The 24,707-nt window shown below is 44.3% G+C and overlaps 1 protein-coding gene, 1 long non-coding RNA gene and 1 other non-coding gene across 4 annotated transcripts in view; all 3 read right to left on the bottom strand.

Moving 5' to 3' along the window:
* The window catches only part of SMIM13 (small integral membrane protein 13), a 44,445-nt gene extending 36,464 nt beyond the window's left edge, over positions 1-7,981 (bottom strand). The window contains exon 1 of the mRNA XM_003827554.5: positions 7,703-7,981. Coding sequence (XP_003827602.2) covers positions 7,703-7,778 — 76 coding nt within the window. The 5' untranslated portion in view covers positions 7,779-7,981. The remainder of the gene's footprint in view (positions 1-7,702) is intronic.
* Positions 7,982-15,591: 7,610 nt separating this feature from the next.
* The window catches only part of LOC103783134 (uncharacterized), a 42,765-nt gene continuing 33,649 nt past the window's right edge, over positions 15,592-24,707 (bottom strand). For both annotated transcript variants that reach the window (XR_004671829.3, XR_004671830.3), the window contains exon 3: positions 15,592-21,498. This is a non-coding gene — a long non-coding RNA (uncharacterized LOC103783134). The remainder of the gene's footprint in view (positions 21,499-24,707) is intronic.
* On the bottom strand, positions 20,074-20,172 carry LOC112440279 (small nucleolar RNA U13). The gene has a single exon (XR_003028454.1). It is a non-coding gene; the product is annotated as a small nucleolar RNA U13 (small nucleolar RNA).

Raw genomic sequence — 24,707 nt, 5'->3', positions numbered from 1 at the left:
TAGAATTATAAGGCTTTTAAGAATTGCTAAAGATGAGGCCAGGCGTGGTGGCTCACACCTGTAATCCCAGCACTTTGGGAAGCTGAGGTGGGCGGATCACCAGATCAGGAGTTCAAGACCAGCCTGGCCAACATAGTGAAACCCTGTCTCTACTAAAAATACAAAAAGTTAGCAGGGTGTGGTGGCGCATGCCTGTAATACAGCTACTTGGGTGGCTGAGGCAAGAGAATCACTTGAACCCAGGAGGGGGAAGTTGCAGTGAGCGGCAATTGTGCCACTCCACTCCAGTCTGGGCGACAGATGAGACTCTGTCTCAAAAAAAAAAAAAAAAAAAAAGAATTGCTTTAAGATGTTTTTCAGGTTCTGGAATTACAGTAAAACAGCTGTCACCAGTTTAAGACCAGTTTAAAGACACCCTACAGAGGAATCAAATCAGCATGAGAATAGTGTCTTCATCTCCCTGTTCCATGGTTTCACCCCTGCACTCTTTGACCAATCAATCGGCCCACTCCAAAACCCTTAAACCCTAGCCCCAAACCCCTCCAAGATGGATTTGGTGTTTCCTTCCATCTCCTCCTTCGGAAGCCCTACCATAGAACCTCTTCACTGCAACCTGGTATTGCGAGAAACAGCTCTATTACAGTTATAGTACCTCAATGTAAGATAAATAAGCAGAAACAAAGTCGAACCTCAGTATTCCTGAATTATTTGTGAATTTATCTACTTGCTGAAATAAGAGAGGTTGACTGCATTCCTCAAGCCACACAGCTAGCAAGCGGCAACGCTAGCTGTGTGACTTGATCACACAGTCACAGATCAGCCCAGGTCCAACGCTAAACATAGAACAACCAAGTTCTGAAATTAAAAACTGGACAGCTAAAATTAAAAATTCAATTTAAGAGACAGAAGATAAAGCCCCAAACATCCTCCAGAAGAAAGGGGGAGGAGGGAATTAGGAGATAAAAAGATAAAATTAAAGAATCAACCCAAGAGGTCCAGCATACAACTACCAGAAGTTTCAGAGAGAACAGAAAAAAAAAAAAAAAAAAAAGAAAATGGAGAGGAGGAAATTGATCACAAATCTAGTAGAAAATTTCTCCACAAATGAGGAAAAAATCTGAACTGAAGGGACCTAGAAAAATGAAAGAGACACACACAAAGGTACATCATTATGACATTTCAGTATACAATGACAAAAAGGCTATCCAAAAAGCATCTTGAAAGAGAAACCAAGTCATGTATAATGACAAGGAAACAGAAGGCAATAAATTTTTCAATACCAGACCTAGAAGCAAGAAATCAATGGGGTAACCATTTTTAAATTTTGGGTGAAAATCATCTGTAACCCCAAAATCTATTCAAATTATCAATCAAGTATAAAGGTAAAATATAAATAAATAGAGACATTTTCAGGTATGCATTAGCTCAAAAAAATATTTTTCATGCATTCTTTCCTAGAAAGCTACTAGAAAATGTGCTCCAACAAAAAAAGAATGGAAACTGAAAAAGATAATGACATGAGATCCAGAAAACAGGGTACAGAAGAGGATAATAGAGAAAGTACAACTTTCTGCAGAATGACAGCTGTTGAGAAAGAAGGAAGGTTCTGGATCTGGGTGGGGGAAGGAGGGGAAAAGCAATCCATTTGAACACGTGGGAAATACCACTGATGAGTGTAAGAGATTGTGGAACATCTGGTAGGGGGCACATAACAATATACCAAAGTAGGCCAGGCACCGTGGGGCTCATGCCTATAATCCCAGTACTTTGGGAGGCCAAGGCGGGTGGATCACGAGGTCAGCAGATCGAGACCATCCTGGCTAACACGGTGAAACCTCATCTCCACTAAAAGTACAAAAAATTAGCTGGGCATGGTGGCAGGCACCTGTAGTCCCAGCTACTCGGGAGGCTGAGGCAGGAGAATCGCTTGAACCCAGGAGGTGGAGGTTGCAGTGAGCTGAGATCGCGCCACTGGACTCCAGCCTGGGCAACAGAGTGAGACTCCCTCTCAAAAAAAAAAAAAAACAAAAACAAAAACAAAAAAACAATGTACCAAAGTAATACTAGGTAAGCCAAAAAGGCAATTATGTATTAACTTCAAAAAATTGAAGAACCATGTAAAAATGAAAGTGTGGTCATATTACACTATTTAACCAGCAGAGAATAATGTTTACAGAGTCAAAATATAAATCCACACTATTAAGTCAGCTAAATGTATTATCAATGGCAAGCAGAGAAAGAAATGGATGGAGCATCTACCATGGTTAATAATGTCTAAAAATATATAGTGGCTATTTAGGTCTGTAAAGCTTATGATGCTTCTCTACCTCTACCCTTACCACTAGGAGAACTGGAGTAACAGAATTAAAATAAACTCTTATCTGTTGTATTGAGATCTCCATTGGGCATATCAGGTGTTTTATTTGTAGGAGCTTGGGTATTCTGCAGCATTCATCTATTCATTTGTTGAACAAATGTTTATTGAGTGTCTACTATGTGCCAGACACTTCTGTAGGTGTCAGGGATATGGTAGTGAAAACAAAATGCCTGCCCTCATTGGGCCTTACCCTCTAGTGTGGGAGACAGATGATGGACAAGTAAAACATGTAGTATGGGCCAGGCACGGTGGGTCACACCTGTAATCCCAGCACTTTGGGAGGCTGAGGCGGGTGGATCACGAGGTCAGGAGATTGAGACCATCCTGGCCAACATGGTGAAACCCCATCGCTACTAAAAATACAAAAATCAGCCGGGTGTGGTGGCGGGCGCCTATAATCCCAGCTACTCAGGAGGCTGAGGCAGAAGAATCCCTTGAACCCAGGAGGCGGAGGTTGCAGTGAGCCGAGATCGCGCCACTGTACTCCAGCCTGGCGACAGAGCTAGACTCCGTCTCAAAAAAAAAAAGTCTGATGCATGAGCCTGGGTCTCAGGAGAGACATAAGAGTTAGAGAAACAAATTTTTGAGTCATTAGCTAGAGCAGACATTTAAATCTCTAGGACTGGATAGGAGACCTTGGGGAGTAAAAGAAAAGGGAAATGTATTTGCAGTATATTATAGAAACATAATAGAAAAAAATAGAATCTTCTCATACAGTAAGGGCAAGTAGGCAAGTACTAGTCCATAAACATTTTATTTCAGAGATCGATGATAAGTAAATAGATGTATTAATGGACTAACACATGTAATCTGTATACTTATGAACATATTAGGAATAATCTATTTTCTATTGTAGGTTGTGGTCAAAAAAAGAAAATTCTAGGGAATGAGAAGAAGCTAAGAAAAAATAATAGCCACTGTGGTAGGAAGAACATCATGGAAATACAGTATATAAAAGCCAAAGAAATGTTGAATGGACCTGGCATGGTGGCTCATGCCTGTAGTCCCAGCACCCTGGGAGCCCGGGGCAAGTGGATCACCTGAGGTCAGGAGTTCAAGACAAGCCTGGCCAACATGGTGAAACCCCGTCACTACTAAAAATACAAAAAATTAGCTGGGCATGGTGGCTGACACCTGTAATCTCAGCTACTCAGGAGGCTGAGGCAGGAGAATCACTTAGACCCAGGAGTAGAAGTTGCAGTGAGCTAAGATTGCACCACTGTACTCCAGCCTGGGCAACAAGAGCAAAACTCCATCTCAAAAAAAGTAAATAAAAGAAACGTTAAATGTTTCTAGCAGACATCACTTAACTGTAAGGAATTAATATGACAATTTAAGCTCAGTTAGGACTAAGAAGCGACCACCACAGGCTGGGTAATATGGAGGCCATCTGTTACTGACTTTGACAACAGCAGCATCACTGAATAGTGGGGGTAGAAAACACCTTGGAATGAATGAGAGGTGAGAAAGCAGAGACAACCAATGTAGACAGAAGGGAAACCTGCCTAGGAATCTCAACTTTGGACATCAGAATTCACTAGGTGAAGGAGTCTGTCAGAGCTCTAGAGAAAACTACATAAATTCCTAGGGACAGGAACTGTGTTCCCAGTTCCTGGTAGACACTCAATATTCAGTTTGTTGAACTGAATGAAATAAGAAAACAGGAGACCCAGCCCAAAGAGCAGAGCCTCTTGATCTGAACTCCATGTTTGTATTCAAGGAAGAGGAGTCCATGAAATCTCAGAAATTGGGTGGGGGGGCGGCGAGCAGGGAGCAGATGAGTTATGTGGGTGAATTTTTCTTTTTTAAAAAAAAAGAAAGGTTCACAGCATTTACCAGACTCTCTAAAGGGCTTGTGACCGCTAGAAGGGTAAAAACAACTGTTTTATGGGCATACAGCTACTCCCTAGCTTTCAGCCAGTGCTAAAGACATGGTGCTTGTTATAGAGTGAATCGTGTGCCATCCAAATTCATATGTTGAAATCCTAACCCCCAGTGTGACTGCATTGTATTTGGAGATAAGGTTTTGTTTTTTTTTTGAAACGGAGTTTCACTCTTGTCACCCAGGCTGGAGTGCTATGGTGCAATGTCGGCTCACTGCAACCTCCACCTACTGGGTTCAAGCAGTTCTCCTGCCTCAGCCTCCTGAGCAGCTGGGATTACAAGCATGTGCCATCATGCCCGGCAAATTTTTGGTATTCTTTTTTTTTTTTTTAGCACTGACGGGGATTCGCCATGTTGGCCAGTCTGGTCTCGAACTCCTGATCTCAGGTGATCTGCCTGCCTCTGCCTTCCAAAGGGCTGGGATTACAGGCGTGGGCCGCCATGCCCAGCCTGCAGATAAAGGTTTTTAAAGAGGTAATTAAGGTTAAATAAAGTCATAGGGTGAGGAGCCATAATCCAGTGACTGATGTCCTTATAAAGAAATTAGAACACACAAAGGAGAGACTATGTGAAGACATAAGGAGAAGACCACCATCTACAAGCCAAGGGGAGAAGCCTCAGGAGAAAATCAACCCTGCTGATCTCTGACTTTTAGCTTCCAGAGCTGTAAAAAAATAAATGCGTTTGGCTGGGCATGGGTGGCTCATACCTGTAATCCCAGCACTTTGGGAGGTCGAGGTGGGCAGATCACCTGAGGTCAGGAGCTCGAGACCAGCCTGACCAACATGGAGAAACCGCATCTCTACTAAAAATACAAAATTAGCCAGGCACTAGGGACGGGCACTGTGGCTCACGCCTGTAATCCCAGCACTTTGGGAAGCCGAGGCGGGTGGATCACCTGAGGTTGGGAGTTCGAGACCAACCTGGCCAACATGGAGAAACCCCATCTCTATTAAAAACAGAAAATCAGCTAGGCACATGCCTGTGATCCCAGCTACTCGGGAGGCTGAGGCAGGAGAATTGCTTGAACCCGGGTGGCAGAGGTTGCGGTGAGCCGAGATCACGCCATTGCACTCCAGCCTGGGCAACGAGAGTGAAACTCCAACTCAAAAAAAGAAAAAAGAAAAAAGAAAAAAAAAAGAAAAACAAAGAAAAGAAATGAGTTGTTTAAGCCACCCACCAGTCTCTGGTATTTTGTCATGGCAGCCCTGGCAAACTAATATCGCACTCTAATTTCTCTCTTAAGTCTGGTCTGATCCTTGCCTCCTCTCCCCAAGTTACCGCCCCATCCTAGTCAAAAGATGAGGCTACTCCATCATCAGTTCTCCCAACAACAACAAAAAAAATATTGATCACTTCATCATAGAGCTTTTAGTTCTTGACTATTCCAAAAACTAAGGTGTCCTAGCACAGGGCTCTCCAGCCCTAGCACACAGATCCCTCCTCCCTGCAGGAGGCAAGTATTACCCTCTGAGCTCCGCCTCCTGTCTGATCAGCGGCATATCAGATTCTCATAGGAGCACAAACCCTATTGTGAAATGCGCATAGGAGGGATCTAGGTTGCTCGCTCCTTATGAGAATCTAACTAATGCCTGATGATCTGAGCTGGAATAATTTTATCCCAAAACCATCCCTGCTCCGTCTGTGGAAAAATTGTTCTCCACAAAACAAGTCCCTGGTACCAAAAAGGTTGGGGACTGCTGTCGTAGCACACCTCATCTCTCTTATTCCTTAATGTTTCTGAAACTAAAAGCACTTTTAGAAAAATGTGTATAATTAAACCATCAAACAGCTGTTTAGAGATGAGAGAGCAATTTGGATTTCTGAAGCCATAAAGGTAAATTTGGCAAATATCCTAGCGAAGGTATGGTAGGGTCTACGTGTCACATTCATTCCCATGTCCACGTAGCTCGCATTTTCAAACTAGAAAGGGTAATAAATGCTTTCCCTCCTTCCCCACATCCAAACATATCACAAGGATTTTGTTTTCCTTACTTCAAGAACCTTAAACATCTACAATTAGTTCAATATTCTAATATTCTTCTGCTTGTTGATATCACAAGCAGAAAATTGAGAAAGGTTATTCAATTGCTTTATCTCATCAGAAAAGAAAGGCTGTAAATTAGAAGCTTTAACCTGGTGTTACAGAAAAGCACAACAAATTTTAAACATACATACAAGGCCGGATGCAGTGACTCATGCCTGTAATCCCAGCACTTTGGGAGGCCAAGGCGGGTAGATCACAGGAGGTCAGGAGTTCAAGACCAGCCTGACCAACACGGTTAAACCCCATCTCTACTAAAAATACAAAAATTAGCTGGGCATGGTGGCAGGCACCTGTAATCCCGACTACAGCTACTCGAGAGTCTGAGGCAGGAGAATCACTTAAACCCAGGAGGCAGAGGTTGCAGTGGGCCAAGATCAGGCCATTGCATTGCACTCCTGCCTGGGCAACAAGAGCGAGACTCCATCTCAAAAAATAAAATAAACATATAAGTTTATAAATACATACACATGCGTATGCACAAGTGCACACATATATTCCACAGCGTCACTAATTTGTACATTTATCGTGTAATGAACAAGCCCTATAGTATCTGTATGAATTCTGACCCATTATTACATCAACCTGAACCCATACTTCAGTCTTATAAATATGTGTAAACTCACTGACACGTGTTCTACATACTTTTTAGATTTTCACAATTGCTTAGCCACTTTGCTAAGAGACCTGTGGTTATCAGCTACTATACATGTACAAAGAAATCAAAAAGATCTAAAATTGGGCTACCATTATTTTAAGAAAAAAGTTGAACGTCCTCTCATTCCAAGAAGGAAAATACGCACAGCATTCGAAATAGCACCATTATTATAGAACTGAGAGTTAGGTTACCCGACCCTGCAAGTTTAATATAGCCGGTGTTTTTAAGCTCTGCCTGGTCTCCACATCTCTGCTTGGAATTGACTTTAAGGCTGAACTCTAAGTAAACAATTTCACGCGTGCTGAAAACCCAACTCTACCCCACTCGCTGATGAAACGAAGGTGACACCTCTCATTATTAAGGTCAGAATCTGTGCAAATGAAAAAGGACCAATCAATCACTTCACCTTCGAATGCAGGCCAAGGTTACAATCTGGGCAGCCTGTGGTGAGAATGAAAGAGCAGACGCTGCCGGTGAAGCAAGACTGAGTTTCACTCAGAGGCAGGAAGCCCTGGAGCCTGTCCTTTCCCTCCCCAGGATGCCCGACGGCCGGCCACGAGTAAAGGGCCCACCTCTGCGCTCAGCCCTAGAGGCTAAGGGACGACAGTTGATTTTAAGACAATTGTCCGTCCACGCCCTTTTGTTTTTTTCAAAAAAACAAAAAAACAACAACAAAAAAAACCCAGCAGATCAGCGACCCGGCGTGTGGAACTGCCTCGCGGCTACCGCCCCCACTCACCGCACACCATCAGCAGCAGGACGATCAGCAGCGTGGCCACGAACACAAGCAGAGTCAGCCCGACGCTGTGCCACATCTTGGGGGCAGAAGGGCAGTCGGCTCGGGGCGGCTGGCGCGGACGGCGGTGAACGCGGGCGGCGGCGCGTCCTGCGCTTCAGCGACGGGCGCCAGGCGCGGCTGGGCGCCGGGGCGGCATGGGCGGCTGGCGCCCCCTCGGCAGCGCCCCCAGGGGGTGGGGCGGCGCAAAGGCGGGCACTGTGGGACCGCCCGCCCGCCCGATCCTTTTCCCGCCGGGGTGGCCAGAGCGCGGGAGGCAGGCGGGCCTCAGGGCGCCTCTAGTCCCTCATCGCCCCGGAGAGCCGAGGCCGCGGCACCCAGAGACCCCAGCGGTCGGATGCGCTTCCATGGCGGACGCCGCGCGCCTGTAGGGAGGACAGAGGGTAAGCACGGGTACACACGACGGCCACAAGGCCCTCGTCGCTGTCCACCCGTGTCTCTGAGACCCCAGGGATGCCAGATGTCAGCGTCGCCCAGCCGCGGCTGTAGCGGCTTCTCCGCCCCAGGCCCCCTACCGCTGCGGCAGCTCATCACCAAGCTCGCCTCCTCCGCGGCGCGGGGTCGGCTGGGAGATGGAGTGCAGAGCCTGGTGGAGTCGGGAGGGCGTTGTCTCGCAGGGACTACAACTCCCAGAATGCACGGCCACTCGGGCTTCGCTGCTTTCATTCTCGGGCGGCTCTGCCTTTGGTCTTGCTCAAGTCGCCTCAGTCGGACGACTGTGGGCTGGCCTTCTCCAAGGCCGCGGATCTGGCTGCCCGTCCTGCTGAGGCGCCAGTGAGATTTCAACCATTACTCCGTATACAAAGTCGTTTTGTTTCTAGCCGTAATCGATGAAGTACGGCGAGAGAGGAAAGAGGAGGCGGCTGCCTGAAAAACTGGTTGCTCGTGCACCTAGCCCTGTTGCCGGGGGCGAAGGTTGGCTATTTGGGACTTGGAGGAAGAACTCAGGTCCCTGCCGCAGACGCGGGTCAGGACACGAAATCTCATTTTCCCCCTGCAACAGATGTTATGTTCTATCTTTTCGTAAGTAAAGCGTTTCAGAAATGGCCCGCGGGTGACTTAAGGACAGCTGCACTGCCCTCAAATCACCTGCCTGAGTTGTAAGTTAGACCCAGCTGCCTCCTTGAGACCAAGCGACAGGTGACCCACAGCTTGGAGATTTTGCCGCACTGGCTTACACCTCTACGAAACAAGACACTGTAGTAATCTCAACTACTGTATCTCCACCCAAAATTGAAACTCCCCACTTCCGCCAGATTACATTCATTTGTTAAAGAGGTGCCCCCAGAAGAATAGAGGGTAAATGTGTCCCTCTTTTAGAAGGAATCAGAGCCTTCGCGTTTTCCTGTGATTCTTTTGCTCCCTGAGATACCTTTTTACTCTTCTAAAAATTACAGTTTCCTGTCTTCTGTCTCCAAAAACAAACACAAAAGTTCTAAGCAGCAATCCATTGATTTAATAAATGTATCCTGCCATACCCAGCTGCCCTACTATGTGAACTGTATTCCCTAAGAAGCAACATTAGGAACAAATACCATGTACAAAAATACATTAAAGGATAATTACTTGCTTTGCAACAGATTTAATATAGATTCCTGTGAAGAGAATGAACCCAGTGCAATTAAGATATATTTACAAAAAAATCAGTGTGTGCTTTTTTCATGGGTGGTTCAATTATGTTGCATAATTAAAACACATTTTATTAAAAGCCAGTTGAAAATACGCGTCATGGCTAGGCGAGGTGGCTCACGCCTGTAATCCCAGCACTTTGGGAGGCCGAGGCGGGCGGATCATGAGGTCAGGAGATCGAGACCATCCTGGCTAACACAGTGAAACCCCATCTCTACTAAAAATACAAAAAATTAGCCGGGCGTCGTAGCGGGCGCCTGTAGTCCCAGCTACTCAGGAGGCTGAGGCAGGAGAATGCCGTGAACCCGGGAGGCAGAGCTTGCAGTGAGCCGAGATCGCGCCACTGCACTCCAGCCTGGGTGACAGAGCGAGACTCTGTCTCAAAAACAAAAACAAAAACAAAAAAAACTACGTCTGGTCTCTCTATGCTCTTTTATCCCCTCTGTCCCTGGTCAGGGGAGGAGTGATTTACTTAATTGGTGCCTTTAGGAAAAACTGGGTTTGCAGAGCTCCACTTTTCCCACATTCCTCTTAAATCTGAGCTGTTTATGCCTTATATCCACACAGGCCAGCAGCAAAGGGAGGTCCACCCTAGGTGCTTCAACTTAGGTCCAATCAACGGGCCTGACTGGCTCATACACAATTTTTGTTCTCTGATGTAGCCTTATTACTAAAGGTAATATTTTCGCCTCCAAATGTCTTCTTGTTTTCTCAGTTGAGCAGTGTTTTCTCTCAACAATCCCATACTTCTTTTACGGTAATTAAGAGGAGGAGTCACGTCTCCTTAGATAGGTATTGAGAGAGGAGCTATGGATTTACCATTTATGTATCACATAGTAGGTGCTTGTCAGATTTCAATCCAAATGTTTTATTTCTAAAGCCTCACAAATTTTAGCCATTTGATCACTAAATATCGTGGGAAGAATATGCTAAATATAGGGTGGATATAAAGGTAAGACTGATTCCTGTGCTTGTGGAAAATCCAGTCCTACACCAAGTATCTACCAAACACCTACACCTACTTCGTGCCATACACTGTTTGCCAGTAGTAGTACAAAAATAAATATGCTTCCTGATGTAATAATAGCCCAGCCTGGCTCAGTATTTTTCAATGTTGACCCATCTGAGTGTGTCGGGAATCGGTAGGTGCTTGGTCTACACTGACTTCAAGAATGAAGCCACGAACCCTCACGGTTGAGTGTTATAGCTCTTAAAGTGGTGTGTCTGAAGTTTGTTCCTTCTAGTGTTTGGATGTGTTCAGACTTTCTTCCTTCTGGTGGGTTCATGGTCTCCCTAGCTCAGGAATAATAAAGCTGCAGACTTTCCCAGTGAGTGTTACAACTCTTAGGACAGTGCGTCTGGGGTCGTTTGTTCTTCCCGGCGTGCTCAGTGGTCTCACTGACTTCAGGAGTGAAGCTACAGACCTTCGCAGATGAGTATTACAGCTCATAAAAGCCGTGTGTGGACCCAAAAAGTGAGCAGTAACATAATTTATTGCAAATACCAAAAGAACAAAGCTTCCAAAAGAACAAAGCTTCCCAAGTGGGGAAGGGGACGGGAGCAGGTTGCCACTACTGGCTTAGGGCAGCCTGCTTTTATTCTCTTATCTGGCCCCACCCACATCCTGCTGATTGGTAGAGCCGAGTGGTCTGTTTTGACAGGGCACTGATTGGTGCATTTACAATCCCTGAGCTAGACACAAAGGTTCTCCATATCCCCACTAGGTTAGCTAGATACAGAGTGTGGACACAAAGGTTCTCCAAAGCCCCACCAGAGTAGCTAGATACAGAGTGTCGATTGGTACATTCACAAACCCTGAGCTAGACACAGGGTGCTGATTGGTGTGTTTGCAAACCTTGAGCTAGATACAGAGTACTGATTGGTGTATTTACAATCCCTGAGCTAGACATAAAGGTTCTCCAAGGCCCCACCAGAGTAGCTAGATACAGTGTCGATTGGTGCATTCACAAACCCTGAGCTAGACACAGGGTGCTGATTGGTGTATTTACAATCCCTGAGCTAGGCATAAAGGTTCTCCTACGTCCCCACCGGACTCAGGAGCCCAGCTGGCTTCACCCAGTGGATCCCGCACAGCGCTGCAGGTGGAGCTGCCTGCTAGTCGCTGCCGTGCGCCCGCACTTCTCAGCCCTTGGGTGGTCGATGGGACTACTTCTCAGCCCTTGGGTGGTCGATGGGACTGGGCGCTGTGGAGTAGTGGGTGGCGCTCACTGGGGAGGCTCGGGCCGCACAGGAGCCCACGGAGGGGGTGGGAGGCTCAGGCATGGCGGGCTGCCGGTTCCAAGCCCTGCTCCGCGGGAAGGCAGCTAAGGCCCGCCGAGATATCGAGTGCAGCACTGGTGGGCTGGCACTGCTGGGTGGACCCAGTACACTCTCCGTAGCTGCTGGCCCGGGTGCTAAGTCCTTCATTGCCCGGGGCCGGCAGGGACGGCCGGCTGCTCCGAGTGCCGGGCCCGCCAAGCCCACGCCCACCCGGAACTCCAGCTGGCCCGCAAGCGCCGCGCGCACCCCCGGTTCCGGCTCGCGCCTCTCCCTCCACACCTCCCTGCAAGCTGAGGGAGCCGGCTCTGGCCTTGGCCCGCCCAGAAGGGGGCTCCCACAGTGCAGCGGTGGGCTGAAGGGCTCCTCAAGTGCCGCCAAAGTGGGAGCCCAGGCAGAGGAGGTGCTGAGAGCGAGCGAGGGCCGTGAGGACTGCCAGCACGCTGTCACCTCTCATGTGCATCCTGAAATTAATTCAGTGAGAGTCATGACTGGTACTTTAACGACTAGAATAGAATCTATAAATGTATATCACAAGTAGTAAGGGCAAATACTACTCATGGAACTTTTATTTCAGTTATTTATGTATGTGGGTGTATGTATTAGTGGAGTGTGTGTGTGAACTGAGTTGCAATGCAAAATACATTCTTACTATGGGTTATAGTTTATAAAAAGACAAATCCAGTCTAGCAAGAGGGAACCAGACGTGTATATATGTGACTTATTTATTTATTTTTCTTTTTTGAGACAGAGTCTCACTCTGTCATCCAGGCTGGAGTGCAGTGGCGTGATCTTGGCTCACTGCAACCTCTGCCTCCAAGGTTCAAGCGATTCTCCTGCCTCAGCCTCCCAAGTAGCTGGGACTATAGGCACGTGCCAACACGCGCAGCTAATTTTTGTATTTTTAGTAGAGACGGGGTTTCGCCACGTTGGCCAGGCTGGTCTCGAACTCCTGACCTCAGGTGGTCCACGTGCCTCGCCCTCCCAAAGAGCTAGGATTACAGGTGTGAGCCACCATGCCTGGCCGACTATTTTAAATATTACTTTACATGTATAACATAGGATTTTTCAGATGTGATTGAGGCTTAGTGACTCTACAAAAATTTGTAGTGGGTAATGAGTTGAACTGACATCCAAATACAGGTCAGTATAACTTAAAATTTCGTTTCCATTGTACCACAGACAGGAAAAGATCTGGAGAAAGGAAAGATTGAGGGAAAAACCATGAGCAAATTCTTGAGGTCATGAGTACATTTGTGAGAGTGATGGTTAGGATGCCTAAGATTCCATGGAAAAGATAACAGTTCCTTTCAGTTCTGAAAAATTTGGAGTTGAGGGAGACTATGGTGGTTAAGTTCCTGCTCTGCAATTCAGCTCTGGGTTTGAATTCTAACTAACTTGGTTGAATGACTTCATCTTTCTAAGCCTCTTACTAATGTTTAATACTAATAATAATACAATTGACCCTCAAACAACATAGGTTTGAACTGCACAGTTTCACTTATATAAGGGTTTTCTTCCACCTCTACCATTGCTGAGACAGCAAAACCAATCCGTGCTTTTCCTCCTCCTGAGCCTATTCAATGTATAGACTGCAAGGATGAAGACCTTTATGATGATCCACTTCCACTTAATGAATAGTAAATATATTTTCTAGTCCTTCTGATTTTCTTTTCTTTTTTTTATTTATTTATTTTTTTGAGACAGACCCTTACTCTGTCGCCCAGGCTGGAGTGCAGTGGTGCGATCTTGGCTCACTGCAACCTCTGACTCCTGGGTTCAAGTGATTCTCCTGCCTCAGCCTCCCAAGTAGCTGGGATTACAGGCACGCACCACCACGCTCAGCTAATTTTTTTATTTTTAGTAGAGACGGGGTTTCACCGTGTTGGCCAGGATGGTCTCGATCTCCTGACCTCGTGGTCTATCTGCCTCAGCCTCCTAAAGTACTGGGATTACAGGTGTGAGCCACCACGCCCAGCATGATTTTCTTAATAACATTTTCTTTTCTCTAGCTTACTTTTTTGTATAAATAACATAATAGCATATAATACAAATAACATACAAAATACATGTTAATTGACTGTTTATGTTATTTGTAAGGCTTCTAGTCATTCGTAGACAATATTAGTAGTTAAGTTTTTGGGAAGTCAAAAGTTATATACACGTTTTTGACTGCGTGGGGGGTTTAGCATCCCTACCCCCACCCCGTGTTCAAGGGGCAACTGTAGTACCTTCTCCACGGAATCACTTTGACAATGTAATGAGATGTTACATAGAAAGAGCTTACCTGGCACAGTGTCACCTGCACTTAGGATGTCTTCAATAAATGCATGCATCTTAATAACCTAATTTATATATTTTTTTATTTTTTTGAGACAGAGTCTCACTTTGTCATCCAGGCTGGAGTGCAGTGGTGCGATCTTGGCTCACTGCAACCTCTGCCTCCCAGGTTCAAGATTATCCTGCCTCAGACTCCCAAGTAAGCAGGACTACAGGTGCACGCCACCACACCCAGCTAATTTTTGTATGTTTTCGTAGAGACATGGTTTCACCATGTTAGTTAGGCTGGTCTCGAACTTCTGACCTCAAGTGACCCACCCGCCTCAGCTTCCCAAAGTGCTGGGATTACAGGTGTGAGTCACCACACCTGGCCCTAATTTATTTTAATATAAGGGAAGGAACTAGGTAGCAGGATTGCTTGCATTCAATTCATTTTTACTTGATTTGGAAAAGAGCCTGTCAGAATTTGATCAGAAAGCCAGAACCACCACAAGGGGCATGGAATACAGGATTTATTGTAGGAGTTAAGTCTCAGGCAATTGTGGGAGCTGACAGGGCAGCCCAAGCAGGCTGTTGTTTCCATGCCTAGTGTTGAGCCTACAGTTGCTAAAACAGCAGTTGGGAAGGAAATTTGGATGTGGACAAGGGTAAGGGCGACTGGAAACTGCAGGGGCAAACTAGGACCAACAAAGAGAACTAGACCCTGCAAAGACTAACTGGAACCAACATCCTCCTCTCCCCACTTCCAACCTTGATGCCATAGATAATGTGTAGAAGAAGCTTGTGCCCTTCACTATGGAACTGAGCATGCACTCAGTCCAGGAGTTGAAGAAACTGATGGGGGAGATCTGGCAGGAGCTGGAGTGTGTTCATTTCCTAGGGCTGCCATAAGAAAGTACCAGAGAAACTGTGTGGCTTCGACCACAGAAAGTTAGTCTTTCACAGTTCAGAAAGCCAGGACTCCAAAAGCAAGGTATTGGCTGGGCCATGCTCCCTCTGAGGGCTCTAAGGGAGAGTCTTTTCCACTTCTGGTGGCTGTGGCAATCCTTGGCCTTCCTTGGCCAAGCTGCATCACTCCAATCTCTGCCTCCACCATCACACAGCATTCTTCCCTGCATGTCTGTGTAGCCGTGTCTTCACATGGCCTTCTTATAAGGACACTAGTCATGGGATTTAGGGCCTACCGTAATCCATTAGGACCTAATCTTAATATAACTAATTACAGTTGCAAAGACCCTATTACCAAATAAGGTCACATTCTGACGTTACTGGTGAATGTGAATTTTGACAGGACAACACTGCTCAATACAGTACATGGGGGAACTGTGTTTTGGGGTGTTTTCCCATACCTATGAGGTGAGCTAGCTGCAGAGCAGTGACAATATGCCTGCCCTTCACCAGTCACTAAAGCATAAAAAAAATGGCAGCTGCTTCATTTCAACCTCTCAAATATCATCCAACGTGTCTTTATTGGCCAACGCTGATCCAGAAACATAAAGGAAAGGAAATACTGGGAAATTCCAGTTTCACCAAATTGTTATAGTACAGGGCCACTACACAGTGAGTCACTGATGACTCTCAAGTCAAAAGGACTTGATGGGAACATTGTTTTAAAAATATTGATCTGGCAGTAAAGTGGAGGAGAGATCAGGGGTAAGAAAAGATTGCAGATTCATTAAGAGATTGCTGGCATAGTCTAAGACAGTAGTCTCTAAATGTTTTTGATTATGCCTTTGGTAATCGTAGACTAAATAAATTGGACCAATTCTCTAGCTGAATCGAACTAAAAAGTCAGAATTAAAACAAAAATCTTTTTACAAACATCAGCTGGGCGCGGTAGCTCACTCCTGTAATCCCAGCACTTTGGGAAGCAGAGGCAGGTGGATCACCTGAGGCCAGGAGTTTGAGACCAGCCTAGCCAACATGGAGAAACCCCGTCTCTACTGAAAATACAAAAAATTAGCCAGGCGTGGTGGCAGGTGCCTGTAATCCCAGCTACTCAAGAGGCTGAGGCAGAATTGCTTGAACCCAGGAGGCGGAGGTCGCAGTGAGCCAAGATTGGGCCATTGCACTACAGCCTGGGCAACAAGAGTGAAACTCCATCTCAAAAAAAAAAAAAAAAAAAGTTAAAGAGCTAATGAGACAATGAGAAATAAGTGGGCCAAGATTGAGGAGAAGATAGAAATAGAAAAATCTAAAACAAGAACCAGGTGTTTGGAGGTTCTTTTACCCAGGGAGGGCATTCAGAGGTCCTAAGATGAGGCTGAGCAGTGCTTTCCACAACTCTGGGTGACAAGGGCAAAGCTGGAGTTGTGGGACTGGGGTTCTGGAGAATCCCAGGCACAGAGGGCTCAGACCCCAAAGGGCCTCACCACAGGAATAAAGAGGCGGCTGAAAATACACCTGAAGCCTGGTTGGCTTTGACTGATCGGGCTGACCCAGAAAAGTTCAATTTCTGAAATTGGATTAGGGGAATCCTGGATTAGTGTAGCCTTAAGGCCTGGCAGAAACAAAGAAATAAGCTCATCGTCCTAGGCCTCAAATGATTTCTACAAACACCTTTTCAAACACAATTTCCAGCACATACTCAAGTATTTTTTTATTGTATGCCATTCTTAAGTTACAACAAAAAAATTTTGAGCACACACCTTTAATACATATTTGTTTACAAATTATCACACTTGTTACTTTATATTATGGAATGTACAGAAAAAGAAATGCTAGAGGATGAGATGAAGATAAATAAAATATTTAAGTTTTTTAAATTTTATTTTTGTATTGCAAGAAGTAGTTTTATTTGAGTTAAAATTATTTACAAAAGCCCAGAGACATACTTCATGAAACTCATACAAGCTATTTTTTCCGGCGGTTAGCTTTGGCTCCAGAGATCACAGCTGTGAAATACTGTGTAAAATAAAAGTAGGACTGGATTCAGAAAAGTACTCTACTTTTCTAATTTCCAATGGGTAGTATTTTTAGAAATATTTACAATGGAAAAAAAAGGTTACTTTAAAACTTTAGTTAATTTGCAAGTCACCTCAAGAACCTTAAAAGGTAGAATTCTCTGAATGTTAAAAACACACAAATGTGCTGCATTTGGTGAAGGTGATATCTCCCCCACCTAAAACTTTATTTTTAATAGTAGAGAAAATTTTTAATATCACTGTGTTAGTTTGCTAGAACCACGAAGTACAAAGAACCACAAACTGAGTAGCTTAAAACAACAGGAGTTTATTCTGTCACTGTTGTGGGGGCTAGAAGTCCAAAATCAAGCTGCTAGGAGTGCCATGGACCCTCCGAAGGTTCTAGGAAAGGATTCTTCCTTGCCTCTACCAGCGTTGGATAGCCCCAGGTGTTCCCTGGCTAGTGGCAACATAAATGTACTCTTGGACTCCTCCTTACCTGGTCCTCTCCTCTATGTGTATCTGCCCTCTCCTCTTGTTATAGGGACACCAGTCATATAAGGGCCTACCGGCTGGGCATAGTAGCTCACGCCTGTAATCCCAGCACTTTGGGAGGCTGAAGCAGATGGATCACCTGAGGTCAGGAGTTCAAGACCAGCCTGGCCAATGGGTGAAACCCCCATCTCTACTAAAAACACAAAAATTAGCCGGGTGTGGTGGTGGCTGCTTGTAATTCCAGCTACTTGGGAGGCTGAGGCAGGAGAATCACTTGAACTGGGGAGGCAGAGGGTGCAGTGAGCGGAGATCACGCCACTGCACTCCACCCTGGGAAACAGGAGCAGAATTCTGTCTCAAAAAACAAAACAAAAAAAAAAAAAACCTTATGACCTCATCTTAATTTAACTAATTATATCTGCAATGACCCTATTTCCAAATAGGAACTGAGGATAAGGATTTCAACTTAACTTTCTGTGAGACATAATTCAATCCATAACAATCACCAAATACTCTTCATTACTTCAAAAAACTTTTGAAAATGATTAATACTTTGAGGTTTAGCAGTTCAATGACCTATATTCACTTTATCTTAATACTTAATTTTAATATTTGTCATAATTTTAAAAAATATCTATGACATAATAAGAAATATATATTTGGTCTCTGTCTCCAGTTCTTGACACAGAGCTCCTAAAACTCTTGTAGTTTCCTGAGCAATAGGAGTACTAAGAGCATCTTTTATTCTAATATTTGGTCCTTAACTCTGTGATATGGTTTGGATCTGTGTCCCCACCCAAATCTCATGGCGAACTGTAATCCCTAGTGTTGGGGGTGGGGCCTGGTGGGAGGTGACTGGACCATGGGGGCAGATTTCTCATGAATGGTTTAGCACCATCCTCTTAGTACTGTTCTCACAATAATAAGTCCTCTCAAGATCTGGTTGTTTAAAAGTGTGTGGCGTCTCCCCTCTGTCTTGCTCCTGCTCCGGGCATGTGAGATGCCTCACTACCCCTTTGTCTTCCCTCATAATTGGAAGCTTCCTGAGGCCTCCCCAGGAGCAGAAGCCCCTATGCTTCCTGACAGCCTGCAGAACTGTGAGCCAACGAAACCTCCTTTCTTTATAAATTACCCAGTCTCAGGTATTTCTTTATAGCAATGTGAGAATGGACTAATACACTCTGGTTCCTGAGACAGAGGTCCCAAATCCTTTGAAAATTCTTGGGATGTCCAAAAGACGACGGGAATGTCTTTTGTTCTAGCCAGGCAACTGGCTGAATGAAGCTCCTGAATGGAGCTGGTCACCGGAAAGACCAAGCCATGATTAGAAGCTTGGAATTTTCAGCTTCACCCCACATCCTCTGAGGAAGAGAGAGGGACTAGTGACTGAGTTAATAATCAGTCATGCTTCCATGATGAAGCCTCCACTAAATCACTAAACTACCAGATTCAGAAAGCTTCTGGGTTGGTGAGTACAACCATGTGCTGGGAGATTGGCGCATATCAACTCCATGGGGACAGAAGCTCCTGTGCTTGGGACCTCGCTCTATGTACCTCTTCATCTGGCTGTTCATTTGTATCTTCTATCATATTCTTTATAATAAACCAGTCAATGAAGGTAAAATGTTTCCCTGAGTTCTGTGAGCTGTTCTAACAACTTACGGAGCATGAGGAGAGGATGGTGGAGAGCCCTGATGTCCAGATTTATAGCTGATTGTTCAGACATACAGGAGGCCCAGATCTGGCACTGGAATCTGAAGTGGGGACAGTCTTGTGGAATGGACCCATAACCCGTGGGGGCTGCACTAACTCTGGATAGTTAGTGTCAGAAATGAATTGCAGGGCTGGGCGCAGTGGCTCACGCCTGTACTTTGGGAGGCCAAGGCAGGAGGATCACCTGAGGTCAGGAGTTCAAAACCATCCTGGCCAACATGGCAAAACCCCGTCTCTACTAAAAACACTAAAATTAGTTGGGCATGGTGGTGGGCACCTGTAATCCCATCTACTCGGGAGGCTGAGGCAGGGGAATCATTTGAACCCAAGAGGCAGAGTTTGCAGTGAACTGAGATCGTGCCACTGCACTCCAGCCTGGGCCACAGATTGAGACTCCATCTCAAAAAAAAAAAAAAAAAGGAAATGAATTGTAGGACACTCAGTTTGTGTATAGAGGGTTGGAGAATTGGGTCTTGTGGACACACACTCCCACATTTGGTGTCAGCAGTGTGGTGAGAAATCGTTTTTCTTTAATACCTCAAAAAGATGAAGAATTCCAAATGAAAGCAGTGCCCCTCTGACTGACTTTTGTCTTTTTCTTTTCTTTTTTTAGACAGGGTCTCGCTCTGTTGCCCAGGCTGGAGTGCAGTGGTGTGATCACGGCTCACCATGGCCCCAAACTCCTGGGCTCAGGCGATCCTCCCACCTCAACCTCCCAAGTAGCCAGGACTACAGGCTAATTTTTTTAAGTTTTAATTTTTGTGGAGGCAGAGGCTCAGTATGTTATCCAGGCTTCTGACTGACTTTTGAATTGTGACACACATTTTTTTCAATCTCATCCACTTACTGTACAAAGATTTTTCTTGAAATTCGGCTAGCAAATTTCCATCTTTACTGTTACTTAGTTGTTCTTGAACACTAAATGGAATATGTTACATTTTTATTGTTTTTATAAATAAGTTAGAAATCCACAGAAACTCTGCTTAGCAAATTTTTATTTTTTATTTTTATTGTTCACATCAGGCAGGTAATGTGCCAATGACAAGGCTCAAGGGAGGCACATCTCATATGTGGACGTGAAAACTCAATCATCAAGCTTATGAACCACAAAAGGATCTAGAAAAGTTTTAAACATATGACACAATTCTGTGTCCATGCTTGTGTGCAAATAGGTCACACTGTTGTATAACTTTTTGACTTAAAATCATCTAACAGTGGAAATGCTTTCCAACTTTCTTTTTCAAAACACTCTCTCAACTTCATGAACATAATGAAGAGAACAACATACACTGGGGCCTATTTGAGGGTGGAGGGTGGGAGGAGAGAGAGGAGGAGAAAAAGCAACTATTGGGTACTAGGCTTAGTACCTGGGTGAGGAAATTATCTGTACAACAAACCCCTGTGACATGAGTTTACCTATATAACAAACCTGCATATGTACCCCCAAACCTAAAACAAAAGTTAAAAAACAAAACAAAAAACCAAAATCCAAAATACTCTCTCCATAGGGTGCAATATTTCTAAAGCAACTATTTTCTCATTTGTTGTTATGACATTCTTTTTATCTTGAGGAAACATATGAAATGAGGTTATTTTTCCAAAAACATCTGTTACATGGTATGCTATAGAGACTCACTCTATCTTTTTGTCGCAGAAAGCGTCAGTGTCTTAGTTTAGTTCCAGCGGCTTTAACAAAATGCTATTGACTGGGTAGCTTATAATTAACAGAAATTGATTTCTCAGAGTTCTGGAGGCTGGGAAATTCAAGATCAAGTTGCCAGAAGAGTGGGTGTCTGGTGGTAAGCGCCCACTTCCTAGTTCATAGATGGCACCTTCTCACTATGTCCTCACATGGTGGAAGGGCAAGGCAGCTCTCTGGACACTAATCCCATTGATGAGGGTTACACCCTCATGACCTATAGTCCCTCCCCCAAAGGCCCCACTTCCTAATGCCATCACATTGGGAATTAAGTTTCAACATATGAATTTTGGAGAACACTGACATTTAGAACGTAGCTGTCAGCCAATTCTGAATCCTCATCTTCTGGGATGAACGCTGTGATCCATCACCCAGTGCATTCCCCCTGTGATGTTGGTCTTGTCGCTCCAGGTGTAGGGAGTGCTGGCGGGCATTTCAGGGACTGTCTTGGCCACACCCCTTCCTGGGGTGGACATCCAGTGACTATCCCATGCAGGAATATAAAGAACTGGCCATCTCAGACCAACTCAGGACAACTCTGAAGGGCCATTCTAGCTCCAGAGCTCCTGTGCGTTCAGCCAAGAGTCCTGGCCTGAAATGCATCTCGGCTTCTGTCTCTCTGTTCGATTTCTTCTTCCCCCTTCTTTCTATGGGTGTTGAAACCAAGGATGAGCCCTAATAATCATCCTGCAGAATGTGTCTCAGAATTTTCTTCCCAGGAATCTAACTTAGGACACTTTCATCTAAAAGAAATAAAAAATATGTGTAACTTATCTTTAAATACTTTGCCAAGAAAAAAGCCGGAAAACTCCTGGTGGTAAGAAACGGTTTGCCTGGCCATTTTAGTGATGGCCTGTTATTTTAAAATCTTGCTTTTACAAAATTAGGCCCATTGAAAACAACTCATAGCAAGGAAACAACAAAACAGTGACACACTGACAGTGGAACTCCTACCATGCCCTCAGGATACTTCCTATTATTCTATTTGACATGTGAACATGGAACATAAGAGACAAATTGAGGACCCAGTGTCTATCTTTATAGCAAATATTAAGAAAGCTTAATTTCTTACCTTTTAACATAAATACATATATTTTTTCATATTTTCTTTCTATGTCCTCAATGTACAGCATTATATTGCAAAGTCTACTCATCTAGGCAAAAAGCCACAAGAAGTGAATGTAAGGAAGGCAGATGGGCACAACCCAGTGGGGCCAGGACTTATGAGCTGTCTGTGCTGCTGAGGACATGGGAAGAGCCAATGATAACTTCTAGATTGCTAGCTTGAGTGACTGAATGAAAGTCAGTGCCCTGAAATCTTTGACTTGGGGAGAGGAGCAAGGTGGCATTTGCCAGGCCGGATTTGCAGTATGATGGTGGAACATCTGGATACAGGAGTTCAGTGGGAAGGTTCCAGTGTATGTATGCACGAGGGGCAATCAGGAGAGCTGCCAGGACTCAAGTGGCCATCTGCAAGTTAAAGCAAGGAAGTGATGAGAGTATAAAGACAGAAGATGATAAGCCCAAAGTAATATTTTTAACAGATGAGGCCTAGCAGTAGTATTGAGGATATGCTGGAAAGGCCTCAGGTCTCAAGGCAGCCTATAGGAGGCTGTAGAGATGCAAATGTGGGCTAATGAAGTCCTGGGCAAGGGCACAGGGAGGGTGGAAGGGTGGGAAGGAGAGGATGTGTTTGGGCAAGCTTTACGACTAACAGGAGTAGGGAGCCAGGGAGAGGAGGGAGTTCATGTTTTCCTTTTAGACCTTATTTGGAAAAATACCTTTATTTTAAATACTCTGTGCCTTACTCCCATTCTGACGTTATGAAAATCCACATACATATGAAGCATTTATGGTTCAAGTTTTAGAAGTGGTTAAGCTGCAGTTAGGCACTGAACACACACCAGTTTCCTATGGCAATTTAGACGACTAACTATAGTAATAGATTTTTACCTACACAGACAGCAATGACATGTCATAAGCAAGAAGGCAAGTATGACTGATTCTCACCTCCTTCTGTGGTGTAATCATTCCTATGACAGGTAGAATATTTGGTTCTAGACCATGTTTATAAAAGTTTATATTGTAGCTGTTTAGGTTCACTTGTTAGTTTTTTGGGGGAAAGTTAACCAATTTAGAACTTTGAAAGGGTATCTATACTATTATTTTCACAATTTAATAGGTAGAACATTTGAAAGAATGGATACCGTATTTCCTTCCTTTAGCAGCGGAATCTTTTTCTAAACTTCTATAAGCACTTTCCACTGACCTCCCCCCACCCCAAAAATGAGTAACAACAAGAAAGTAAGGCCACCATGCAAAAAAATACAAAGTTTCTCAAACATGTCATATTTCTTTGGTGTTACACAGAATGGAGCCTGCATCCTTCCATTTAAACAACAAAAGCCCTGATTGTTACATTCCCACAGAAATGTGACATTTTACTGGATCTTCATTTTCTAGTACAAAATGTAAATTTCTGGTAGAATGTTTTTTCCCTCAGTATAGTTTTAGAATGTTAATCAGTTGGATAACTAAGTTATTGCAGGCCTGCTTGAATCAGGACTGAGGGGAAATTGCATTTTGGATTAACAAAAACACCTTTATTGGACTTAATATTTATTGTAGCTCAATATCAAGACACTGGTTTAGAAGTACTTATTAACATAACACTACTCTTCTACTTTGTCATGAAATTGGAGTTAGGCTCAAACTTTACATTGTAATTTAAGTCCAGCTAACAGTAGCTAATAACATTCCTGTTGTACTTGTCTACGATGTTAACTCATTCAATCTTCACCTCAATTCTATTAGGTAGGAACTACAGGCTGACCATTCCTAATTCAAAATTCCAAAAGTTTTGAGCACTGATATAACACCACAAGCAGAAAATTTCACACTTGACCTTGTGTACACAAACTTTGTTTAATGTACGAAATTATTTAAAATGTTGTATAAAATTACCTTCAAGCTATGTGTATGAGGTATATATGAAACATAACTTTATGTTTAGACCTGGGTCCCATCCCCAAGATATCTCATTATGTATATGCAAATATTCCAAAATTTAAAAAAAATCTGAAATTCTAAATACTTCTGGTCCCAAGCATTTTGGAAAAGGGATACTCAACTAGTATTATTATTCCCATTTTATAGATGAGGAAAGTGAGGCATGTAAGGTTAAGTAAGTAGACCAAAATTATACAGCTAGTATGTGGGATGGCCAGGATGCTGACCAGACAGCCTGCCATCAGTCCATGCTCTTAACCACGCTGCTCTACTGCCTAAGTGAGAGTTAAGTAGTTTTGAGGGAAAAAATACTCCAGCTTGCCTTTATAAAATTCCAGAGATCAAACATGTAGTTATATTGTAGATTAGGGGGAAAATAAGTGGTATCTATAATAAAAAGTGCTCCTGGAAGACATAGCAAGCAGGTCTTTTCTGCCATCCAGGCTACCCTGGAATCCCACTTTCCAATATTCCATTTCACACAATAAAAACGCCTGTAATCCTAGCACTTTGAGAGGCCGAGGTGAGCGGTTTCCCTGAGCTCAGGAGTTTGAGACCAGCCTGGGCAACACGGTGAAACCCCCTCTCTACTAAAATACAAAAAATTAGCCTGGCGTGGCATCATGCGACTGTAGTCCCAGCTACTTGGGAGGCTGAGGCAGGAGAATTGCTTGAACCCAGGAGGCGGAGATTGCAGTGAGCCGAGATCGTGCCACTGCACTCCAGCCCGGGCAACAGAGCAAGACGCCATCTCCCAAAAAAAAAAAGACAAATGAATGCTTTAGGAATCTAAATGCAATACAGTCTTATGACATTTTGCCAATGAATAGTGATTTTTTTAAAAAAAAGATGAAAGCTGAAAAGGTCATCCAGTTCCAGTTTTGCAAACTGCAGGCTGCCATGCACTTGTGAAAAGCATTTTAAAAAATAGATTGCAGGCTAG

This window comes from Pan paniscus, chromosome 5 (assembly GCF_029289425.2).
Source record: "Pan paniscus chromosome 5, NHGRI_mPanPan1-v2.0_pri, whole genome shotgun sequence".
In the NCBI taxonomy this organism is placed as follows: domain Eukaryota; kingdom Metazoa; phylum Chordata; class Mammalia; order Primates; family Hominidae; genus Pan; species Pan paniscus.
The sequence above is the reverse complement of the archived record's forward strand: the minus strand, read 5'-3'. Positions and strand labels throughout refer to the sequence as shown.